Source organism: Macrotis lagotis, chromosome 1, assembly GCF_037893015.1.
Source record: "Macrotis lagotis isolate mMagLag1 chromosome 1, bilby.v1.9.chrom.fasta, whole genome shotgun sequence".
NCBI classification, from domain to species: domain Eukaryota; kingdom Metazoa; phylum Chordata; class Mammalia; order Peramelemorphia; family Peramelidae; genus Macrotis; species Macrotis lagotis.
Window position 1 is genome coordinate 332,468,609 of NC_133658.1, and position 19,387 is coordinate 332,487,995.

The following is a 19,387-nucleotide window of genomic DNA, read 5'->3' on the forward strand; positions in this document are numbered from 1 at the left end:
GGTCAGCAGTTCCAAGCAAAGTTGCCTTGTGACCTTTGAAGACAACTCCAAGTACTGGGTCTTATGGAAGGATATCCAACATGGTGAGTAACCTGAAAACTTGGATCACAATCCCTGGATTTCTTTTATGGATTGATCTCCTTGGATTTTCACTAGAATTCCCTACTCCATTTGTTCTTTGCTACTTTCTTTCAACTTGATACCTTAATTAATTCCTGGGCTCTTTAGAGTTTTAGAATCAAAAAACATAGAATGGGATAGCTAGAAGAAGTCTTAAATATCTATTTTATTATTCCCCCCCCCATCTCATTTTCCAGATGAGGAAGATAAGACCTAAAGCAGTTGTGTCCAGCCTGTGGATTGAGGGCCACATACCCTCAAAACCCATTCATGAGGCATTATTTTATTTTATTATTATACTCATTGGTAATAGGGTTTACACTGTAGTCATAAATAAATATTAAATTCTATATATACAGTCCTTGACAAGTTTTTTTCAGTGATGTGGCCAAGAAGACCTAAAAGGTTGGACACTCATGAACCTAGAGCTAAGCATGGTATAGCAACATAATGATGATAATAATAATAATAATTACAATAATAATCCTCTTATCAAAGAATTTGGACCTAGAAGAATGAGAAGAAAAGATGGATGCTTAGATGGGCATTCTGAGCCTGAGAACCTTCTTCATTTAATAGGTGTTTATACTTTGTAGCTTCACAGGAACAATAGTATTGAAAAGGAAGCAGCCAAAGGATTTGTTTAATTAATTTAGAGCAGAACTAACTTTCACTGAGACATAGAACCCATCCCTCATTACTTATTCATTCATTCATGTATCATATAATTCCTGAGTGCTGATTATTTAATTTAGTTTATCACAAGAAGGATCTGTACCCAACTTGAAGACTTAGTCTTCTATTGTGAAGCTAGGATGATAGAAATGGGGGGGGTGTAGCAAAGATCACTTAATTCAATACTGTCTGCTCTTGCCCAAGGTGCCATTGGTGATGAATGGCATGATGTCTGAATAAAGACAGAATATTAGAAAGGAATCCTAAAGTTGATCTCTTCCAATCCTCTTAAGGGTGAAGTGGAAAGAGCATTGGATATGAAATTCAGAAGATCTAGGTTTGGATCCTACTTCTATAACTTACTACATGTGTGACCTTGAACATGTCACTTTTGATTCCCTCTTCTGAAATGTAGGAGTTAGAATACATTCTCACTTAGATTCTTCTAGGTCTAGATTCAGTGATTCCTTCCATTTTACAGTGGAGGAAATTGAAACTCAAAAGAGTCACTTTTTACTTGTGCCCAACTCTTTATGACTTAATTTGGGAGTTTTTTAGCAAATATACTGTAGTTATTTGTCATTTCCTTCTCCAAGTTATTTTATAGATGAGAAAAAAACTGGGTCAAACAGGGTTAAGTGACTTGCCCAGGGTCATATGGTTAGTAAGTGTCTAAGGCTGTATTTGAAACCAGGAAGAGGATTCATCCTCATCCCAGGCCCAGTGTTTTGTTATCAACCCAAATATCTCTCAACCAAGTCTCTTTGTTCTGATCCATTTTGCTCCTCGCTAGCCACACACACTATCACCCTGGGAATTGTATGGCTTACAAAACCTATTAGGGCTGAAACAAAACAAAACAGACTGACCCTGAGCCACAAGCTAGTTTTAAGCAGGGCCAGTCCAATAATAGGTGAGGTGTAGAGTATCTGAGAACAGATACTACTACTCAATTCAGAAAAAAATTGTCCTTCTCTTCCAACCTTGATCCTATTCCTTCTATAGGATCCTACCCCCCCCCAAAGTTTTTTGTCTTTTTTTTTTAATCCCAAATAGTATTGTTCTCTTAAAGTGATTGTAGCTTTTGGATATAGAGGGAATCTTAAACATGATCTAATCCATTTCTTTCATTATGCAAACATTTATCCAAGGTTAAAAGAAAGGCAGTTTCTAAGGCAACTTGCTCAAAGTTATCTAGCTATGTAATGTCAGAATTGGGACAAGAAGGTAGATGTCCTATAGTCCCGTAAGAATTACAGGATTTCAAAACAAAAAGAATCTTAGAGATGATATAATTCAATCTTATAATAAGGAAACTGGGACATTTTCCCTGAATTGCTTTTATATTAAGCATTTAGAGGAATTAGCGGGTTGGTAAACATAGTGTAATGCCCTCAGAGCATGAAAGAATCTTGAGTCATATCTCCCCTAAAAGATCATCAGAGGTTCTAAAATTTCCTAGCTTCCTAGCAGAGAGAGAACTAATCTCTTTTTACCTTTCATATTCTCTCAGGGCTGGGTACTGCCACCATTAGATGAACAAATGAGCATTTTATTTTCCCATTGTGAGAGTTAACCTGGTAGTCAGTTACTTGGAGCCAGATGACCTTGGTTTCTAGTCCTGACTCTGCTATTTATAAGTTATGTGACCTTGAACCAGTCACTTCCATTCTCCAGCACTTAGATTCATTTCACTTTGTAGGTGACCTTTGAGGTCTAGATCTGCTTCGTTTTTGTCTTTGTAATTCCATTGTTTGCACAAGATATAAACTTGGAATAATTTTTTTAAAACTGAATTGAGATTATAGATTTAAAAGTTGCAAAGAATCCTAGAGGCCATCTAGTCTAACACACCCCTCCCCCCCTTTTACAGAGGAGGAAACCAAGATCCAGAGCTATCAAATGATTTGCCATAAGGTCACACCAATAAGAAAGTGATAGGATTGAGATAAGAATTCAGGTAGTCTGACTTAAAATCTCCAATCTTTCTATTGTACTGTGCTGCTTGATGATTAATAATTCATCTAAGTCCCTCTTATTGACATAATTCTGAATTTGCTCTAACTTTTTGTCTTCTAAGGTCCTTTCCAAGTTGGAACATTAATGGAAGAGATTTTGTCCTTAATTTCCTGACTCTTAACTGTTATTTTCTCTTTTAGCTGGTGTTCCAGGCGAAGAGCCCAAATGTAACATCTGTCTGGGAAAAACATCTGGACCCCTGAATGAGATTCTCATCTGTGGAAAGTGTGGTCTTGGTGAGTGTCATCTCTGACTCTAGCACTGTCAGTGGGATAAAACTGGGGTCAAATCTGCCCTTACTCAGTGTGGAAGAGGCACTCCCTTTATTTCTGGGATTCTTTTCTAACCTTGCCCCAAGACCAGAAGTTCACCCCATGACCTTGCCTTTGCTGGGCAGTTGTCTAGGATAGAATGGGGAACACTTAGTAGATGTATAACCTTGGGCAAGTTATATAACTTCTTTAAACCTCAGTTTCCTCATATGCAAAATGGGTACAATAATACCAGTATTAGTTCTCTTATAAGGCTGTTGGGAGAACAGGGCTCTTTATGCCTTAAATTACCACATAAATCTGAACCATTACAACTGATGACTCCACTTCTGAAGGGGAATTTGAGGAAGGAAACTAGGGGTGGGAAAAAAAACTGTCATAATGATAGATAAGTCACGTTTCTATAGTGTTTTCAGATGTATAAAGCACTTTTTTTTTTCTTGGACAGTCCTGCCAAGTAGATAGCACAAGTGTTTTCCCATTATACAAAGAAGAAACTTGAAGTTCAGAGAGGTTAAATCAATCTTGGGTCACATAGCAATTAAGTGCCAGAGACAAGGATTTAAATCCAAATTTTCAGTGTTCCTTTGACTACTTGGAACTACCTCATGTATGACTGGGGCTGCCAAGTTTACTTCTTATCATTTGCTCACATTTTTCCATTGGGGTAAAACTTGCAGCTCATCGAATAAAGCCCCTTTTGCTGAAGCCCCAAAGTAAGATCTCCCTCTCAGTGAGCTCCTGCCTAGCATCATGCTTAAGACTCCCATATCCTCTTCTCCTTTGGAAGACTCTGCCAACATGCGGATGTTACTTAAGAAAGGGGATCATGGGGACAGCTAGGTGGCCCAGTGAATAGAGTACCGACCCTGGAGTCAGAAGGACCTGAGTTCAAATGTGGCCTCAGACACTTAATAATTACCTAGCTGTGTGACCTTGGGCAAGTCACTTTAACCTCATTGCCTTGCAAGGAAAAAAAAGGGGATCATCCACCACTACCAGAGCATGAGCTAGGACAGAGCTGAAAGGTACTCTAAAGGTTATTTAGGCCAGAGGTCAACAAATGATGGTCCATGGTCCAATTTTGGCCTGCTTGATGAGATTTTAAAAATTGACTTGAGAGATTTTAAAACATAAAAACTATTCTTAGCTCTCAAATAAAAAAACAGATAAATCAAAGTTCCAGTTTTTTAGATGAAAAAATAGGCCTAGAGAGAGGGCAAATGACTGGTCCAGGATCAGAGGTAGCATGTATCAATGCTGAAATTGAAACCCAGGTCTTCTGGTTCTAATTATAAACTAATTCTCTTTATTATACTACACTGTCTCAAATTAACCCTAAGAGAGAGCAAGTAGCTGAAGAGGCCTTGTTATCTATATATGTAACATTTGGATAGGGATGAGAAGGATCAGAACTTGAATCATTTTCTCAGGGTCCTATAAGGGCAGACTTGGGATCCTAAGGAGGAAGAATAAATACAGAAGACATAGAAGGAAAAGGGAAGGAATTTACCCTATTCACCTATTTAGCTGAGTTGGCTCTGCCTCCTTTCCTTCCTTAGCTCTAGATACTTTCATAAGTTAGGTTCTCCTAAAAAAAAAAATAGTGAGAACTGTCATCTAGGATGTCTAAGGTCCTGGCTATCAAGATGCAAATCAGCTGCTTCAATTTTACCCTCAGCCCCTTTCCTGATTCTTCCATTACTATTCTCCCTGGCTGCCTGATCATAAGTTGAATGTGTTACCTAAATAGTAGCCAGACCCCTCAGGGTTATGACTTTCTAAGAACTAGGCTTTCCTTAGCAGTGCCCTGGAGAGGATACCAAGCTCTGAGAACTGAAGAAAAACACCTAAACTGGTGACTCTGTGTGTATATGGATATACATAGATAGATGAGGCTGTGTATATATGAGGATGGTAGGCATGTTATGTGTACATATGGATATATGGAAATGTGTGTGATTCTGTGCCTCTAGTTTTGTGGGGGGGGGGGCAGCAAATTAGAAGGGGTGTAAGAAAGAGATATAACTATCTACTTAGTTTTCCTCAATTTGAAAGAATGTTATGTACCTACTGCCCAGGAATGGGGGATAGGTGAACTGGGTAGGATGAATAATTTTTGACGTGACCTGGAGGAGAAACCTCTGAGTTAAACTATAACCCATCATGGTAGCTAGATCCTCTCTTCCTAGAATGGCAGTTTCTTGAGAAACTGCCCAACCTCTGCAATCTAGCTCCCTGGAAACACTCTCTACCTTTGCCACTCCATAGGTTACCATCAGCAATGCCATATCCCCATTGCAAGCAGCACCGAAGGGCCCCTGCTAACACCATGGTTTTGTCGACGCTGTATCTTCGCTCTGGCTGTGCGGGTGAGCCCTCAGGTCCTAGACTGTCTCCTATCAGTCTCTTTCTATTCTCATTCTCTCTCTCTCTCTCTCTCTCTCTCTCTCTCTCTCTCTCTCTCTTCTTCCTTTAGTAAAATGAGAGGTTTGGATTAAGTCTCTAAATTCTCTTCCAGCTCTGACATTGTATGTTGTAAAGACCTCTCTAGTTCTGATACTATAATTCTCTTCAACAGTCTTCATTTCTGTCTTTTCTGTGTTTCCTTTCAAATATATTTCATCTGCCTCCTCCACTCCAATCATGGATTTGTAACCTGGTGGTTCCCAGACCACAAGTCAGATTCCTATCATCCCCTCCCAAGAATATCTGTCCCTAGAAGTGATGACAGCTTTTGGGTGGGGAATCACCCATTCCAGCTGCCAGTCATTGGAACCACATCTGTTTTATCCAAGTACCAGTGTATCCACATTTACCCAGGAGATCCCTAGTTGAATGTGGTAGTCATAAATGACTGGACTGTTCCATCTTCTGCAAGAGGTGTTTCCTGGGCTGCTAGTGCTGTCTCTCTGAGATGACTTTCCATAGTATGTTTTCAGTTGTCTGCATATTTTTTCTTCCATTAAAACATGAGCTTTTGGAGGACAGGGAACTGATCTTTGCCTTTGTATTCACAGCACTTAGCAGTGGCTGGCATATAATAAGACTATATATGCTATATACATATATATATGTGTATATATACATATATATATATATATGTATGCTATAAATGCTCATTATCTGACTGACCAACTGAATGACCGTTCCACCCACTTGCTGTTGGCTCACTTGTGCCAATGACTCTGGAACCCCCTAGGGTCTTTGGAATGACTTGTCTGCCTTCTCCTCATCTCCTCCCCAGAAAGGTGGCGCACTGAAGAAGGGAGCCATTGCCAAGACCTTGCAAGCAGTGAAAATGGTACTCTCTTACAAGCCTGAAGAGCTAGACTGGGACTCCCCACATCGGACCAACCAGCAGCAGTGTTACTGCTACTGTGGAGGTCCTGGAGAGTAAGGGCCTGGTCACCTTCCCGGTGACTGCTGGGGTTATTGGATGGTGGGGTTGGGGCTCATGTTGATATCCAGGCATAGAACATCACTTGCTTAAGCTTGGAGCACAGCTATTGGCTTCAAATAATGGAGAGGGAGACAGTGAGAGAGAGAGGAATGAGAGACAGAGGGAGGGAAGGACAGAAAGAAAAAGAGAGAGGGAGAGAGACACAAAGAGAGGTAAAGACAGTGTAGAGAAAAAAGGAGAGGAGAGAAGGACAGAAAGGGAGAGGGAGAAGAAAGACAGAGAGAGAGAGGGGGACAAGATTAATGATAGTTGAGATCCCAGGAAGTGTTAGTCCTATTGTTGCTCTCCAGAATATTGTTCCAGTTCTTTGTTTCTGATTCCTGATAGACGAGTTCATTCACAAAAGAGCAACTAGAATGGAATAGAGACAGATAGAGGTCTTAAACCTTGTGACTTAAAGAACAGAAAGACCACCTCCCTAAGAAAGCTAACATCTAGAACAGAAAGATAATAGGGTGTGACCAGGGAAGAAGACAATGGAACTATCTATGTTCAGTTCTGGGTGCCTGGAGAACAAGACTGGGGCATCTCCAAGCCAGGTTTTCTCTCCCAGACCTTGCTAACTCTCTTTTCCTGTTGACTAGAGAGAGATAGGACTAGAGACCTCAATTTTACAAGGATTAGGGTAACTAGATCTAGTTGGAGAAGAAAATATAACATGAATCAAATAAACATTAATCATCCATGGGTGTAAGAGTTAATGTGACTAGGATACATAGTGCTAGAATCTAGAATGAGGAAGAACTGAGTTTGAATTCTCCTTCTAACACTACTTGTGTGCCCTGTTGGCAAGTCATTTCTGAGCCTATCTTTCCTCATCCATAAACCAAGGATAATGATCATTACTATCTGGACCATCTCCTCATAGCCTTGTTGTAAGGCTCAAGTGAGGTAAAATAGATCAAGGGAGTAGCAATCTTAAAGCATTATAATGAAGTCAATTTGTGTTGTTTACTGTTAAGTAGGAAGGTTGTAAGGGACTGGTACAGAATACAAATGGAAGACCCAGATTCTACCCTTAGAAACTTTATCCTATAAGATACTGCAGTTTTAAACTTCAACCTCATATTCTGACCTGTATATAGAAGAAAAATGGAAAAGATTAAAGATGAGGACATCTGGATTTTAGTCTTTGCTCTATCATTTATTCCATGACTAGGTAATTCAGTTCCTTTTTCTGGGTGTCAGTTTACCCATCTATCAAATGGTTAACAATACTTAACCCTACCTACCTCTCAGGGGTATTATTGAAATAAGATGAAATGAAAAGTGCTTTTTAAAAGTATAAAGCCAGGTATTGTGTGTTACCTTGTAATAGTAATTAGTATTATTATTCTATTAAGAAAATTGCTTTGGCTGTTTCATATGGAAATGATCTCTTTGATGGGTATATGTTGGGCATATATTACCCAGAAAAGAAGAAACTAAGAAAATATTTTTTTCTTTGGGATTGGGGAAAGGAAGAGTGCTATCCCTACAAGGGCCTGGCCTTTCCTTCCTTTCCATTTCCCTAGCCCTCATTCTAGAGAGAAAAAGCAAGAGATCAAAGTTGACATGGGCTTCTTCTCTCCCTAGGTGGTACCTAAGAATGCTTCAGTGTTACAGGTGTAGGCAATGGTTTCATGAGGCCTGTACCCAGTGCTTGAATGAGCCCATGATGTTTGGAGACAGGTACATGTTTTTCTTAGATGGTCTCTGCTTGATATATGTCCTCATATAAGATGATAAATGCTTCATTTTTCTGAGCAATCATATCTTCAGCTATCTCTGCTTTTCTCACATACATATGTTTATTTTACATTTGCATTTGTGTGTGTGTCTGCATATCTATTTCTCTAGTATACATGTGATGTCTATTTGTGTGATTATTTGTGCATGTTGCATCACAAAACATGGACTGGCTTCTCCGTGTTACAACTCAGCAGCCAGTTCCTGTTGACATTCAAGTGCAGAGTCTGAGTGGGAATTGCTTCTCAATAGGGCCATGAAGTCAATATGTAGAATTTCTTGACTCCTTGTATATTCATGGTGAAATTTCCAGAGAAAGGCCATCCTGTCTCATCTCTTTTCTCTGACCAAACCCATTTAATTTAACTCCTGCCTCCTTGATCTCAAAAGTCCCTGGGAGCAATGATTAACTAGATTTCTGGCCCAATCTAAAGCCAATTCCCAAATGCTCAGAAATTCAGGGACTTTTCAAGAACATGAAGCAGAGGATAAAGTGAAGGATCTTAATGGACCTGTCAGTTAACTAGAATATATTAAGTGCTATTAAGGTACAAGTGCTGGTATTAAGTGCTAAGAAAACAAAGAAAGGAGGAAAAACAATCCCTGACCTTAAGGAACTCATAATCTGATATGGAAGATAGCATGCCAACAACTATGTACATATCACATATACACAGGATAAATCAGGGTTTGTCTCAGAGGGCAGCTAGATGGTGTGGTGGATAGAGCACTGGCCCTGGAGTCAGAGGGACCCTGAGTTAAAATCCAGTCTCTTGACATTAACTAGTTGTGTGACTTGGGCAAGTCACTTATTCTTGATTGCCTCCAAAAATTGAAAAATAATAATATTAAGGAGGTCTTAGGCTTCTTTAACTGAGACTTGAAGGAGAGCATTCTGGTCAGAGAGAAGGACTGAGTCATACAGATTCTGAGATGTCCGTTCTGCCACTCAAAGCTTTCTCAGCTGTCCCTGACCCCTTCTCTCCCTTTTTCTTACAGGTTCTATGTGTTCTTCTGCTCGGTGTGTAATCAGGGTCCAGAGTACATTAAGAGGCTACCTCTAAGATGGTGAGAGTTGAGTGTGGTTGGGTAGACCTCATGTTTGTCCTCCTGTTGCAGTTTCCTCACTTGTAGAATGAGGATAATAATAGCAACTACTTCCTAGGGTTGTTATTAGGCTAAAAGAAGATAATATTTGTAAAACACTTTGTAAATCTTAAGAGTACTATATAAATGCTAGTTATTCTTATTATTATTATCAACTCATGAGTCAGGAAATGAAGCCAAAAGAACAGAAGTCTTGACCCTTTCTGAATCATAGTGATTTTGTCTTTCCTAGAAAAAAGAAAGATACCATTTGTTCTTTGCCACTTTGTCCCCAGATTTGACCTTCTTCAGCTGTAAGATCCCTTCCTCTCCCTGTGTTCCCATCACCAATCTGGATTTAGAGCCTGAAACATTTCTCCTTGGGAGTGGGGCAGGGGATCTAGAAGATAAGTCAGTTCTAAACCTTTTCCTTCTGTCTCCAGGGTGGATGTGGTTCATCTTGCCCTCTATAACTTGGGGGTACAGAGCAAAAAGAAATACTTTGATTTTGAAGAAATCCTAGCCTTTGTCAATCACCACTGGGATCTTCTTCAGCTTGGCAAGGTACTGGGGTTGGGACAGGGAAGAAGACAAACAGTGACTGGGGTGGGACAAAGAAATAAAACTTAAGTGCTGGGAATCAGTCTGCTGAAGCTGGAAAAGACCCAACAAGAGAAAATGTCAGAGGTATAAGATCTTAAAGAGCATCTTGTCCAGCCGGCTCATTTTATAGAAAGATAAACAGGAGTCCATCAAGGGGAAGTGACTTTAGCAAGGTCACATGGCTAGCTAGTGGCAAATTCAGGACTCTCAATCCAATATTCTTTCTATTACATGTTTAAATTGAACTAAAAAAAAAAATAGAAAATCCAAGACTGTTTATGACCCAGAGATGCCAACTTTAGGAAAAGGGCTTGTTAACCCAGCTCTGCCTAGCTAGAGCCTCAGTGGTCCTGGGAGAGAGCTGGAAGTGGGAAAGGATGAGAAGGACAAGGCAAGTAGAATTTAGGCAGTTTTTTTTTTTTTCTTGAGTCCTATGGGTTCTTGGAAGAAGCTGAGGCAATACAGCTCCCTGCTGGTGAAACTTTGAATAGCATGTTTTGGTTAAGGAGGACTGAAACTTCTTTTGGTCTTCCATCTTTTTCATAATTTTGATACACATCATGAAATATTAGGGAGCTCTCTTGATCATCACACCATCACTAAGGTTCAGAGAGGTACAATGGCTTACCCAAGTCCACACAGCTAAGAGACAGCTGAGCCAGTGTTCCTATCTAGATTTCTTGACTTGGAGAACAGTATTCCGTGACTTATATTACTTACATTTCTTAGCTTTTTACGGTTCCAAAGTATTTTATAATCCAATTGAGTCCTTCAAGAAATCATATAGCATTAATGGGGCAAAAACTATTAGACCTCCTTTATAGATGAGAAGGCCATGACTCTGAGACATTAAAAACCTAAACAGCTAGATCTAGAAAGGTCTTTCTGAGATCATTTGGTCCAATCTCCTTGTTTTTTACAGATAAGGACCCTGGGGTCCCAAAAGAGGAAAGGACTTATCCAAGATCATGTAGTGTCAATGCTGAGACACTAATTCTAGTCTCCTGCCTTTCTAGCACAGCTATAATTGTCAGTCAGAGCCTTTGGCCAGAGGTATAATTAGGTCTATGAAGTCAGTGCCTAGTTTAGGGGGTTCAGGAAATTCCATGCTTACCTAAAAGTTGAGGCTGAGGCTGGTGATTCAAAGACAGTTTAAAGTAGTAGAGTAAAACAACATGACCCTGATCAGAGACTTTGCAGGTGTCCCAAAGCTAAAGACTAATAGCTTGCATTGCTCCTTGAGCTGATTAATGTTTAATTGAATTCCTTCCTCAGTTAACCAGCACCCCAGTGACAGAGCGAGGACCCCATCTCCTTAATGCACTGAACAGCTACAAAAGCAGGTGAGCAGGGGACTGAAAAATGAACTGGGTTCAAATCCAAGTGTATGATCTCTCCAACCCTGGTACTCTTTCTTCCTACCTGAGGACCCCTCCCACCCCAAGACTTCCAGACTACTCCCTGCCAACAACAACCAAAAAATCCTCCTGCCTATATGAAATTAAAGCATCTTTCCACACTTCCCCTCATTGATCTCAGATTAATAGAATGTAGAGACTATGAAAGTCCTTAGTATATGGGAAATTTGAGCTAGAGGAGATCTCAGAGATCATCTAGAGTCAAATGCTTCATTTTATAGATGATAATAATGATAATTCGTGTTCCAAAGCATTTTCTAAACTGACAGCCCATCTGTTAGTGTATCCATACTATCTATGGTGAGTGAGGTCTAAAGGGGACCAGGCTGAATCATTAGGCAGTGCTTTTAGCGACCCAAAACAAAGGGTCAGTTTCCCAGTGTCCATTCTAGTGATATTGTAGGGCTGCAAGTCATGGGATATTGCAGGCTCTGGAGATGTACAGCTGGTGGTCAGCCAGAAGGCAATATGGACAGAGGGGCGGGCACACAAAGGAGTTAGGCAAGTGGAGCAAACCTTGCATAAGATGCCATTAGGAAGATCATGTAATCAAGAAAGGTGTGTGAATAGTGAGGGGAAAACTGGTGGTCAACTTGTGTGTTCTCTTGAAACCACATTTGGGAACCAAAGACCCCACTTCCTTTCCACAAACCAAGTCTAGTTGAGTAGAGTATTTACAACAAGAACATGGATGAGAGTTATACAAGATGAATGGACAATGAAGAATTGCAACAAATGTGGTGTAGCACCTAGAATACTGGAGGCAGGAAGATGGGATTCAAAATTCAATCTCAAATCTCATTCCTCCTTGAGCTCCAGAATTGTTTCATATTTGCCTTTGTGTCTCCAAAACTGTGCCTCAATTTTCTTATCTGTAAATTAGAGATACTAATAGTGTTTACCTTTCAGGGTGATGGTGAGGATCAAATAAGATATTTGTAATCCTCTTTGTAAAACTGAAAGAACTTTATAAATGTGATTTTTTTTTTTGGTAAGGCAATGGGGTTGCTTGCCCAAGGCCACACAGTTAGGTAATTATTAAGTGTCTGAGGCCGCATTTGAACTCAGGTACTCCTGACTCCAGGGCCAGTGCTCTATCCACTGTGCCACCTATCAGCCCGTAAATGTGATTTATTATTGTTAATTATTATTATTATTGTGGTTGGAAGTAAGTGTCTATATTAATGAAATCACAGGTTATTCAATCAGCTATGATTTTTTCCTCTGAATAGTATATTTTTCCAATTACATGTAAAAAATAATTTTCAGCATTCACTTTTGTAAAATTTTCTCTCCAATATAGCAAGAAATCCTTATATAGGTATTTATGCATAATCATGTTAAACATATTTCCATAGTAGTTATCATTCTACTTTTTTTTTGTTAAGGTAATGGGGTTAAGTGACTTGTGCAAGGTCACGCAGATAGGTAATTATTAAGTGTCTGAGGTCTGATTTAAACTCAGGGTCTCCTGACTTCCAGGGCCAGTGCTCTATCCACTGTACCACCTAGCTGCTCTCTACTCCTATTTGTTAGGCACCTGTTGTATGCTTGGGACTGTGGAGTAAGTATTAGAGATCCTTCAAGATCATGAAATATATTTTTTCAGTATATTACAAACAGCTCTGGGGCTGTTAGCTATAACAAGTACCATTAACATGCTCATCTTTGGTAATCTGCCACCTAAAGAGGTTAAACAACTTTCCTGTAGTCACACAGCTAGTGACAAATAGTACATAGATAGACTTCATCCAGTTTTCTCTTCATTATACCATGCTCCCTCTCTCCCCCATGAGCCCTTGATTCTTAGAGCCATGGAACATTAGCATTTATGCAGTCGAAGCTCCTAGCTAATGCTGAAAGATCAAGACATCAGATGAGTCATTCAGTCTCTGTCTAGACACTTTTAGTGAGGAGGAAATCACCACCCAGATATCCAGGTGCCTTCATGGATAACTATTACTTCCTTTTGCCAAACCCACATCTGCCTCTGTGGAACCATTGGTTCTAGTTGTGCCCCTGGGACCAAGCAGAATAAGATCTAATATCTCTTCCACGTTGCAACTACCATAGATTTTACCTGGGACCTGCATAACACCTTTTAGCCTTTGGGAGGCAGAGTGGTCCATTGGAGAGATGGATCGGTTTGGAGTTAGAGACTTTGAGCCACCATCCCTTGCGCTATCTCTGACATTAGGCAAGTTATTTAAACTCTCTGTAAACTGGCTTATTCATCTGTAATCTTACTCATCTGTAAAATGGCAAGGTTAGACTAGATGACTTCTCAGGCCCTTCCAAGCCTAAATCTATGATGTTGTTCATAGTATTTTAAATTGTTCTTTCTTGTACTTAACATGTAACACATTTCTTGGGGAAGACTAGCTGCTCTTAAATTCTTTTCCCAGCCTTACAAACCTCCTTACATTCTTAGTGTTCTAGTATCCTTGAAGGGCACAAAGTCTTCTAGCTGCTCTCTAGGATGGAACCTATAAATGTATTAAATTAAAGTGAATGTTAGGTAATTTAGAAGATTAAAGACAGCTGATACTCAGTTTCCTTAAGAAGTTGCCTTTGTTTCTGAGGGCCCAAGACAGTGGTACTTCCAGGAAGATAATATTCTGTGGAGGCAAGTAGTTTAGCAAAGTTAGCTTTTTTATTTAAAAAAACAAAAAGGCAAAAACTATTAAGTATTTACTATGTCTGAGATATTAGATATACAAAGAAGAGAAAGTACATAGTTCCTGCCTTCAGCGAGTTTACTTTATAATAAAGAAGATGTAACAGACACAAAGAATTATGTATGATACATGAAGAATGACAAGGCATTATCAGACAGTAAGCTCTATGAGGACAGGGCCTAGGGCTTAGCTAAACTCTTCATCCTTATGCTCTACATATGGTAGGCACTTGATCCATGTTCAGTAGATGAAAGAATATAATAGGGGTTGAGATTCAGTCAAAATGTCAGAGAAAAGAGACTTCCTGGTACAGTAGAGTGGCCAAAGAAAGCTTCAAAGAGGGGCCTCTTTAGGATGAATCAGATTTGGCAGGTTAGAGGGAAGAAGGTCTAGACATTCAAGAGAAGTTGTGTTATAGTAGAAAGAACCCTGAATCTGGATTTAAGAGATCTGAATTCATATTATGACTCTTCTGCTGCATACTTTGATGACCTAGAGTAATACCAGGGTCTTGGCCTCCTCATCTATATAATTAAACTAGACTAAATGACCCCAAAGATTCCTTTCATTTCTAAATCTCTGATTCTGGAGGTAGGGCACAGCAAAAGCAAAGTTTTTGGAGATGGGATTCAGGGAAAGGTGCAATGAGGAGAAATATTCAAACTTCAAAACGCTCAAAACTCAAAAGGTCCCTACCTCTTCCAGAAGGTTCTCCTTGGTTCCCTGGATCTGGAGTAATCTTCCCTCTTAGATCTCACTGGAGGATTTCTTTTGTACCCTTTTAGTGAACTCACTTGCAATATGAATTATAGGGGTATCTGGTTTTATTGTTACTGTCCCTCTTGAGCTCATATTCAAACTTTATATCTTCCACAATATTCAAAAGCAGAGATTTAATCTTTTTTGCATCATGAACCTTTTTGGTAGACTGGTAAATCCTATAGACTCCTCAGAACAAAGGTTGTTTTTTATTTTAATTTAATGTAGAAAGTAAAATACATAAAATTGCTTTTGAAATAGTTATCAAGATTTAAAAAAAAAAATTCAGGAACACCAGGTTAAAAACCCTTGTTCTATATTACTGAGCATCGGAGTAGATGCTTAATAAATGTTTGGTCTATTTTATTTCTTAGTTGAGAGCATGAAGAGGAAAAGACAATGAAAAGCAATAGGTTCCCCAGTTACTGGGAAACTTGAGGCTACCTCATGTTCCTTGTAGCTCAAAAATGTATTGTATCTGTCTCCCCTGGAGCAAGGAGTATGTTTGGGGGTAGGGCCTAACCCGGGACCCCAGAGATAAGGGACTGTGATAAGCTCTGAAGCCTCTCCTGGGCCTTTGCTCACTGCCTCTCCTCATCCCCTCCATCTCCCTAACTGCCGGTACAGCCTACTGCTTTGCATACCATGAGTTCTTAAGGAGTGTTATTTATATCCCTCCTGTTATTTTAGGTTTCTCTGTGGCAAGGAGATCAAGAAGAAAAAATGTATTTTCCGACTAAGGATCCGGGTCCCTCCCAACCCACCTGGTAAACTGCTGCCAGACAAGGTGGTGACTCTGAAGGAGAATGGAGGCACTTCCTCTGACCTACAGAAGAGAGGGAAGAGCAAGTACCAAACTAAGCATAGGTCAGTGCCCTAAGGAGTGCTCCCCACACAGGCGGAGGGGGCTGGAGCTGCAGCAATGACTTGGTATTTCTGCCCCCAGATCCCACCCGAGAAGACAGGGAAGTACAGTAGACACTGAACTTCCTTCCCTTCCAGGCCCTGTGCTTCCATCCCAGCCTCTGCCCTTTGTTCCATGACCTCAACTCTCATCCTAGATGTGTCATGGAATCTTACGAGTTTGAGCTCCTTCAGCCCGGATGACCCCATTAGTCCCTGTCTTCCACCTGCCTCTGATCCTGATGCCAGTCCTTATTTTCTCTCACCCCTATGATCACAGCCTCTCTGTTAATCCAGCCCCAACCTTTCATGGTGCCATGCCCCTGTCCTTTCCCATTGCTAAAATCTTGTGAACCCAGCCCCTGTGACCCAAGCCCCTGACCTTTCCTCCATGCCCGTAGTCCCTTTCCCTCTGACCAGTGCTCACTTCTCTCTGCATGGTGTGAAGAGCTGAGTCTCTTCCCTGGCCTCCCCTCTCTTGGATATCCAATTGCTCAGTCTTCCCATATTAGACTCCCATTCCTTCCCCCTCTTCCCCAAAGTGTTGGGGGAGAGGGAAGAGGCTGACATACTCTCTTTCTTTCTCCCTTTTCTGTGTCCACAGTTCGGTGCCTCATGAACAGCAGAAAAGGCGAGTTGTTAGAAGAAAAAGATCAAAATTTTTGTTGGAAGATGCTATTCCCAGTGTTAGTTTCTCACTGTCTGTCTTTACTCTCCACACTTTTACTTTCCTGGGTCTATACAAATCAGCAAAATGTTATTTAAAAAAGAAATATAGCTTCTGTTCTCTCATCCTTAATTTTGGTAACTATATATAGTTTGCCGCATATGGGAGAAAATTCTAGCACCTTTAGCAAGAGTAATACCCACTCCATTTATACAGCATTTCATACTTCTCCAGGCATTTACACGTTGACCATACCATTAGATCCTCATAAAAACTTGTAGTATAATGATGGGAAGAGACCAGGATGTGCAGTTGGGAGACCTGAGTTGAAACCCTGGCTCTGTCACTCATTGTCTCCAAAGACCCAGGGAAACTCCTTGCCCTCTCTTTGACTTTGATTTACTAATCCATATAAGGAGGGAGTTTGTCTAAATGGTCAGCTATTTAAAAGGCCATTTGAACCCTAACTTCTGGAACCTATAAACCTTGTCTGAGAAGCATTGCAGGGATTATCTCTATTTTTGGATGAGAAAAGAGATACCTAGAGAGAGTAATTAGTATATACAAGGTCACCTAGTGAGCCAATGCCAGTCTGACCTAGGACCTGTGCTGGACCAGTTTCAGGACAGTTCTAATATTACCTTCTCATCCCTGAACCCTGGCATCCATGTCCGGGGACCAGACTTAAGGGAAAGGACAAGGCAGCTGGAGGCCAAGAGGTCCCGAGCCATCCTAGGCCTGTAGACCCAAGGGGTGGGGGGCAGAGAGAGCATTGATGCCACAAGGGGTGGGCTGGCTTCGCCTGCCTGGGAAGAACTTGGAGTGCTCCTGGCTTAGCGGGGCTATTTGAGTCATGGTGCTGAGAGAATTGTTAAGCTACTATTTGGGAACTCCTGATTCTCTTCGAAAGGTCACTGGACTTGGTTCAAGTACTGTCTCTGCTACTTCTATTTGTGTGGCATCAGGCAAGTTATTTAATTTCCCTGAGTCACAGTTTTTTTTTTCATTATTTATGAAGTCCATTTCAGTCTGAATCTGGTATCTTGCCTTCACTACCCAGATGGTTATGGGGTCCTGAGAGCAGGTCATGTATTTAGTCTCTGCCTATTAGGTACAGAAGCCTGTTCCTTAAATCTGGTTCCAGCAGAGAGAATAAAGATATTGTCTCTGCCCTTATGATGCTAAAAGCCTAGGAGAAAATATGTTGAGCTTATCTGGGAAAAGTCAGACCAGGTCGTAGGAGGACAGCCAAGAGTCCCATGTTTACATAGCACTTTCACAAAAGATCTATCACAATATCCCAGGGTAGTTGCTCTATTTCAAATAAAGAAAGCAAGATTCAAGGGAGAGCAAGTGATGCCAGAGGTCACACCACTACCAAATGGCAGAGTCAGGATTTGGACCTAGGTTTCCTGACTCAAAATCTAATCTCTTCACTATCAGTAGCTTGAACCAATCAAGTATTAAGTACTGACCATAATAAGAACTCATATGTCTCTAGCCCTTATAGGTCCATAATTTGCTTTTCTCTGCAACAATCCTATGAGGTGGGGAGAAGTCTAACTATTTTAGAGATGAGGGAACTTACACTCATGAAAGTTAGTCACTTGAAAAGAGCTCCAGCCCTAAGTGAGGTGTTGCAGAGCATCCAAGGGATGATGAGGACACATTTCCCATTCACCTAGAATTTGTATCTTTGTTGGGGTTCAGGATTCTTTAGGATCTTTTGGAAAGGGGAAGGTAGGAAGAGAAGAGGAAGGCTTTCTAAAAGAGGGTGGGGAATGGGTACAGATTATTTGCTAGATGTTCAGTGACTTCATATTTCTTCTGTCCCCTTAGAGTGATTTCACCTCAGCCTGGAGTACCAACCACCACCTTGCCAGCATATTTGACTTCACTCTAGATGAGATTCAGAGTTTAAAAAGGTAATTGAGAATAATTCCCAATTCAATTAGATGAGATTGAAGAGTTTAGGGAGGAAGGGAACATGTTATCAGTGTCTTTGCAAAAGGCAGGACTAAGGGTAGCTAGGTGGCGCAGTGGATAGAGCACTGGCCCTGCAGTCAGGAGAACCTGAGTTCAAATTCGGGCTCAGACATCCATAGAGTCCAGATTTTGTGTGATCTTGGGTAAGTCACTTAGCCCAGTTGACAAAAAGGAAAAAAAAGACAAGACTAAAAACCAGAGAATTTAGAACTGGAAGGGAACTGACGAAAACACTTAGTCCCATGCCTTCATTCTAAAAGTGAGAACAAAGAGGGGATATGACTTGCCCAAGGTCACATAGACAACTAGTAAAGCTGGAATTCTCTTTCCAAATCTATATCATGTGGTAGAAGTGAAGGGTGAGAAGGAGCAACCATTTTAATAGAGAAAAGGGAAGTAATTTGAAGTTTTAGAAGGCACACAAGATTTGAGAGTTAGAAGACTTGCTAACTTGTGATTTTAGGCTAGTCGCTTCCCCCTCTGTAAAAAGATGAACAAGATGATATATGAATATACCCTTATATTTTCCAGGTCATTCTGGGAGTAATGTTCTATGATTTCGGTTGTAGCATGCCCTAGCAGGCTTGGCTTGGCCAAACCAAAAGGGTTAAGCTCCTCTTTGGAAGAAGAACGGTGTTACCTTTCTCTTCCTTTTTTCTTTCAGTGCCAGCTCAGGCCAAACCTTTTTCTCAGATGTGGACTCCACAGACGCTGCCAGCACATCTGGCTCAGCCTCCACCAGCCTATCCTATGAGTCCAGGTGAGCAACAGTAGGAGCCACTCTGGCACAACGGTCCCAAGCCCTGGCTTTCCCCAGCATTGATCCCATGGTCTGTGCTCTTTAGGTTCCAATATCTATGCTGTCCCTTTCCTCCCAGGGTGGGGTTAAGAGTCTTGAGGGTGGGCAGTGGTTATATAGGCTTGGCTTCTGTATGGAGTAAGTATGCATATGTCCCCCAACACTCAGTCATGACCCCTCCATACCCAAGTTTGATCCATCCAGTTCCCTA

General features: G+C 40.8%; 2 protein-coding genes across 5 annotated transcripts in view; one reads left to right on the plus strand and one right to left on the minus strand.

Moving 5' to 3' along the window:
• PHF19 (PHD finger protein 19) overlaps window positions 1-19,387 on the plus strand; it is a 71,338-nt gene that overhangs the window by 9,309 nt on the left and 42,642 nt on the right. For all 4 annotated transcript variants that reach the window (XM_074211704.1, XM_074211705.1, XM_074211702.1 and 1 more), the window contains exons 3-14: window positions 2-83; window positions 2,955-3,050; window positions 5,358-5,458; window positions 6,334-6,482; window positions 8,125-8,220; window positions 9,277-9,345; window positions 9,807-9,927; window positions 11,242-11,309; window positions 15,512-15,688; window positions 16,329-16,410; window positions 18,231-18,316; window positions 19,042-19,137. In XM_074211704.1, coding sequence (XP_074067805.1) covers window positions 2-83; window positions 2,955-3,050; window positions 5,358-5,458; window positions 6,334-6,482; window positions 8,125-8,220; window positions 9,277-9,345; window positions 9,807-9,927; window positions 11,242-11,309; window positions 15,512-15,688; window positions 16,329-16,410; window positions 18,231-18,316; window positions 19,042-19,137 — 1,223 coding nt within the window. The remainder of the gene's footprint in view (window position 1; window positions 84-2,954; window positions 3,051-5,357; window positions 5,459-6,333; window positions 6,483-8,124; window positions 8,221-9,276; window positions 9,346-9,806; window positions 9,928-11,241; window positions 11,310-15,511; window positions 15,689-16,328; window positions 16,411-18,230; window positions 18,317-19,041; window positions 19,138-19,387) is intronic.
• The window catches only part of LOC141505673 (protein CutA homolog), a 77,708-nt gene that overhangs the window by 6,082 nt on the left and 52,239 nt on the right, over window positions 1-19,387 (minus strand). The gene's annotated exons all lie outside the window — the stretch shown is intronic.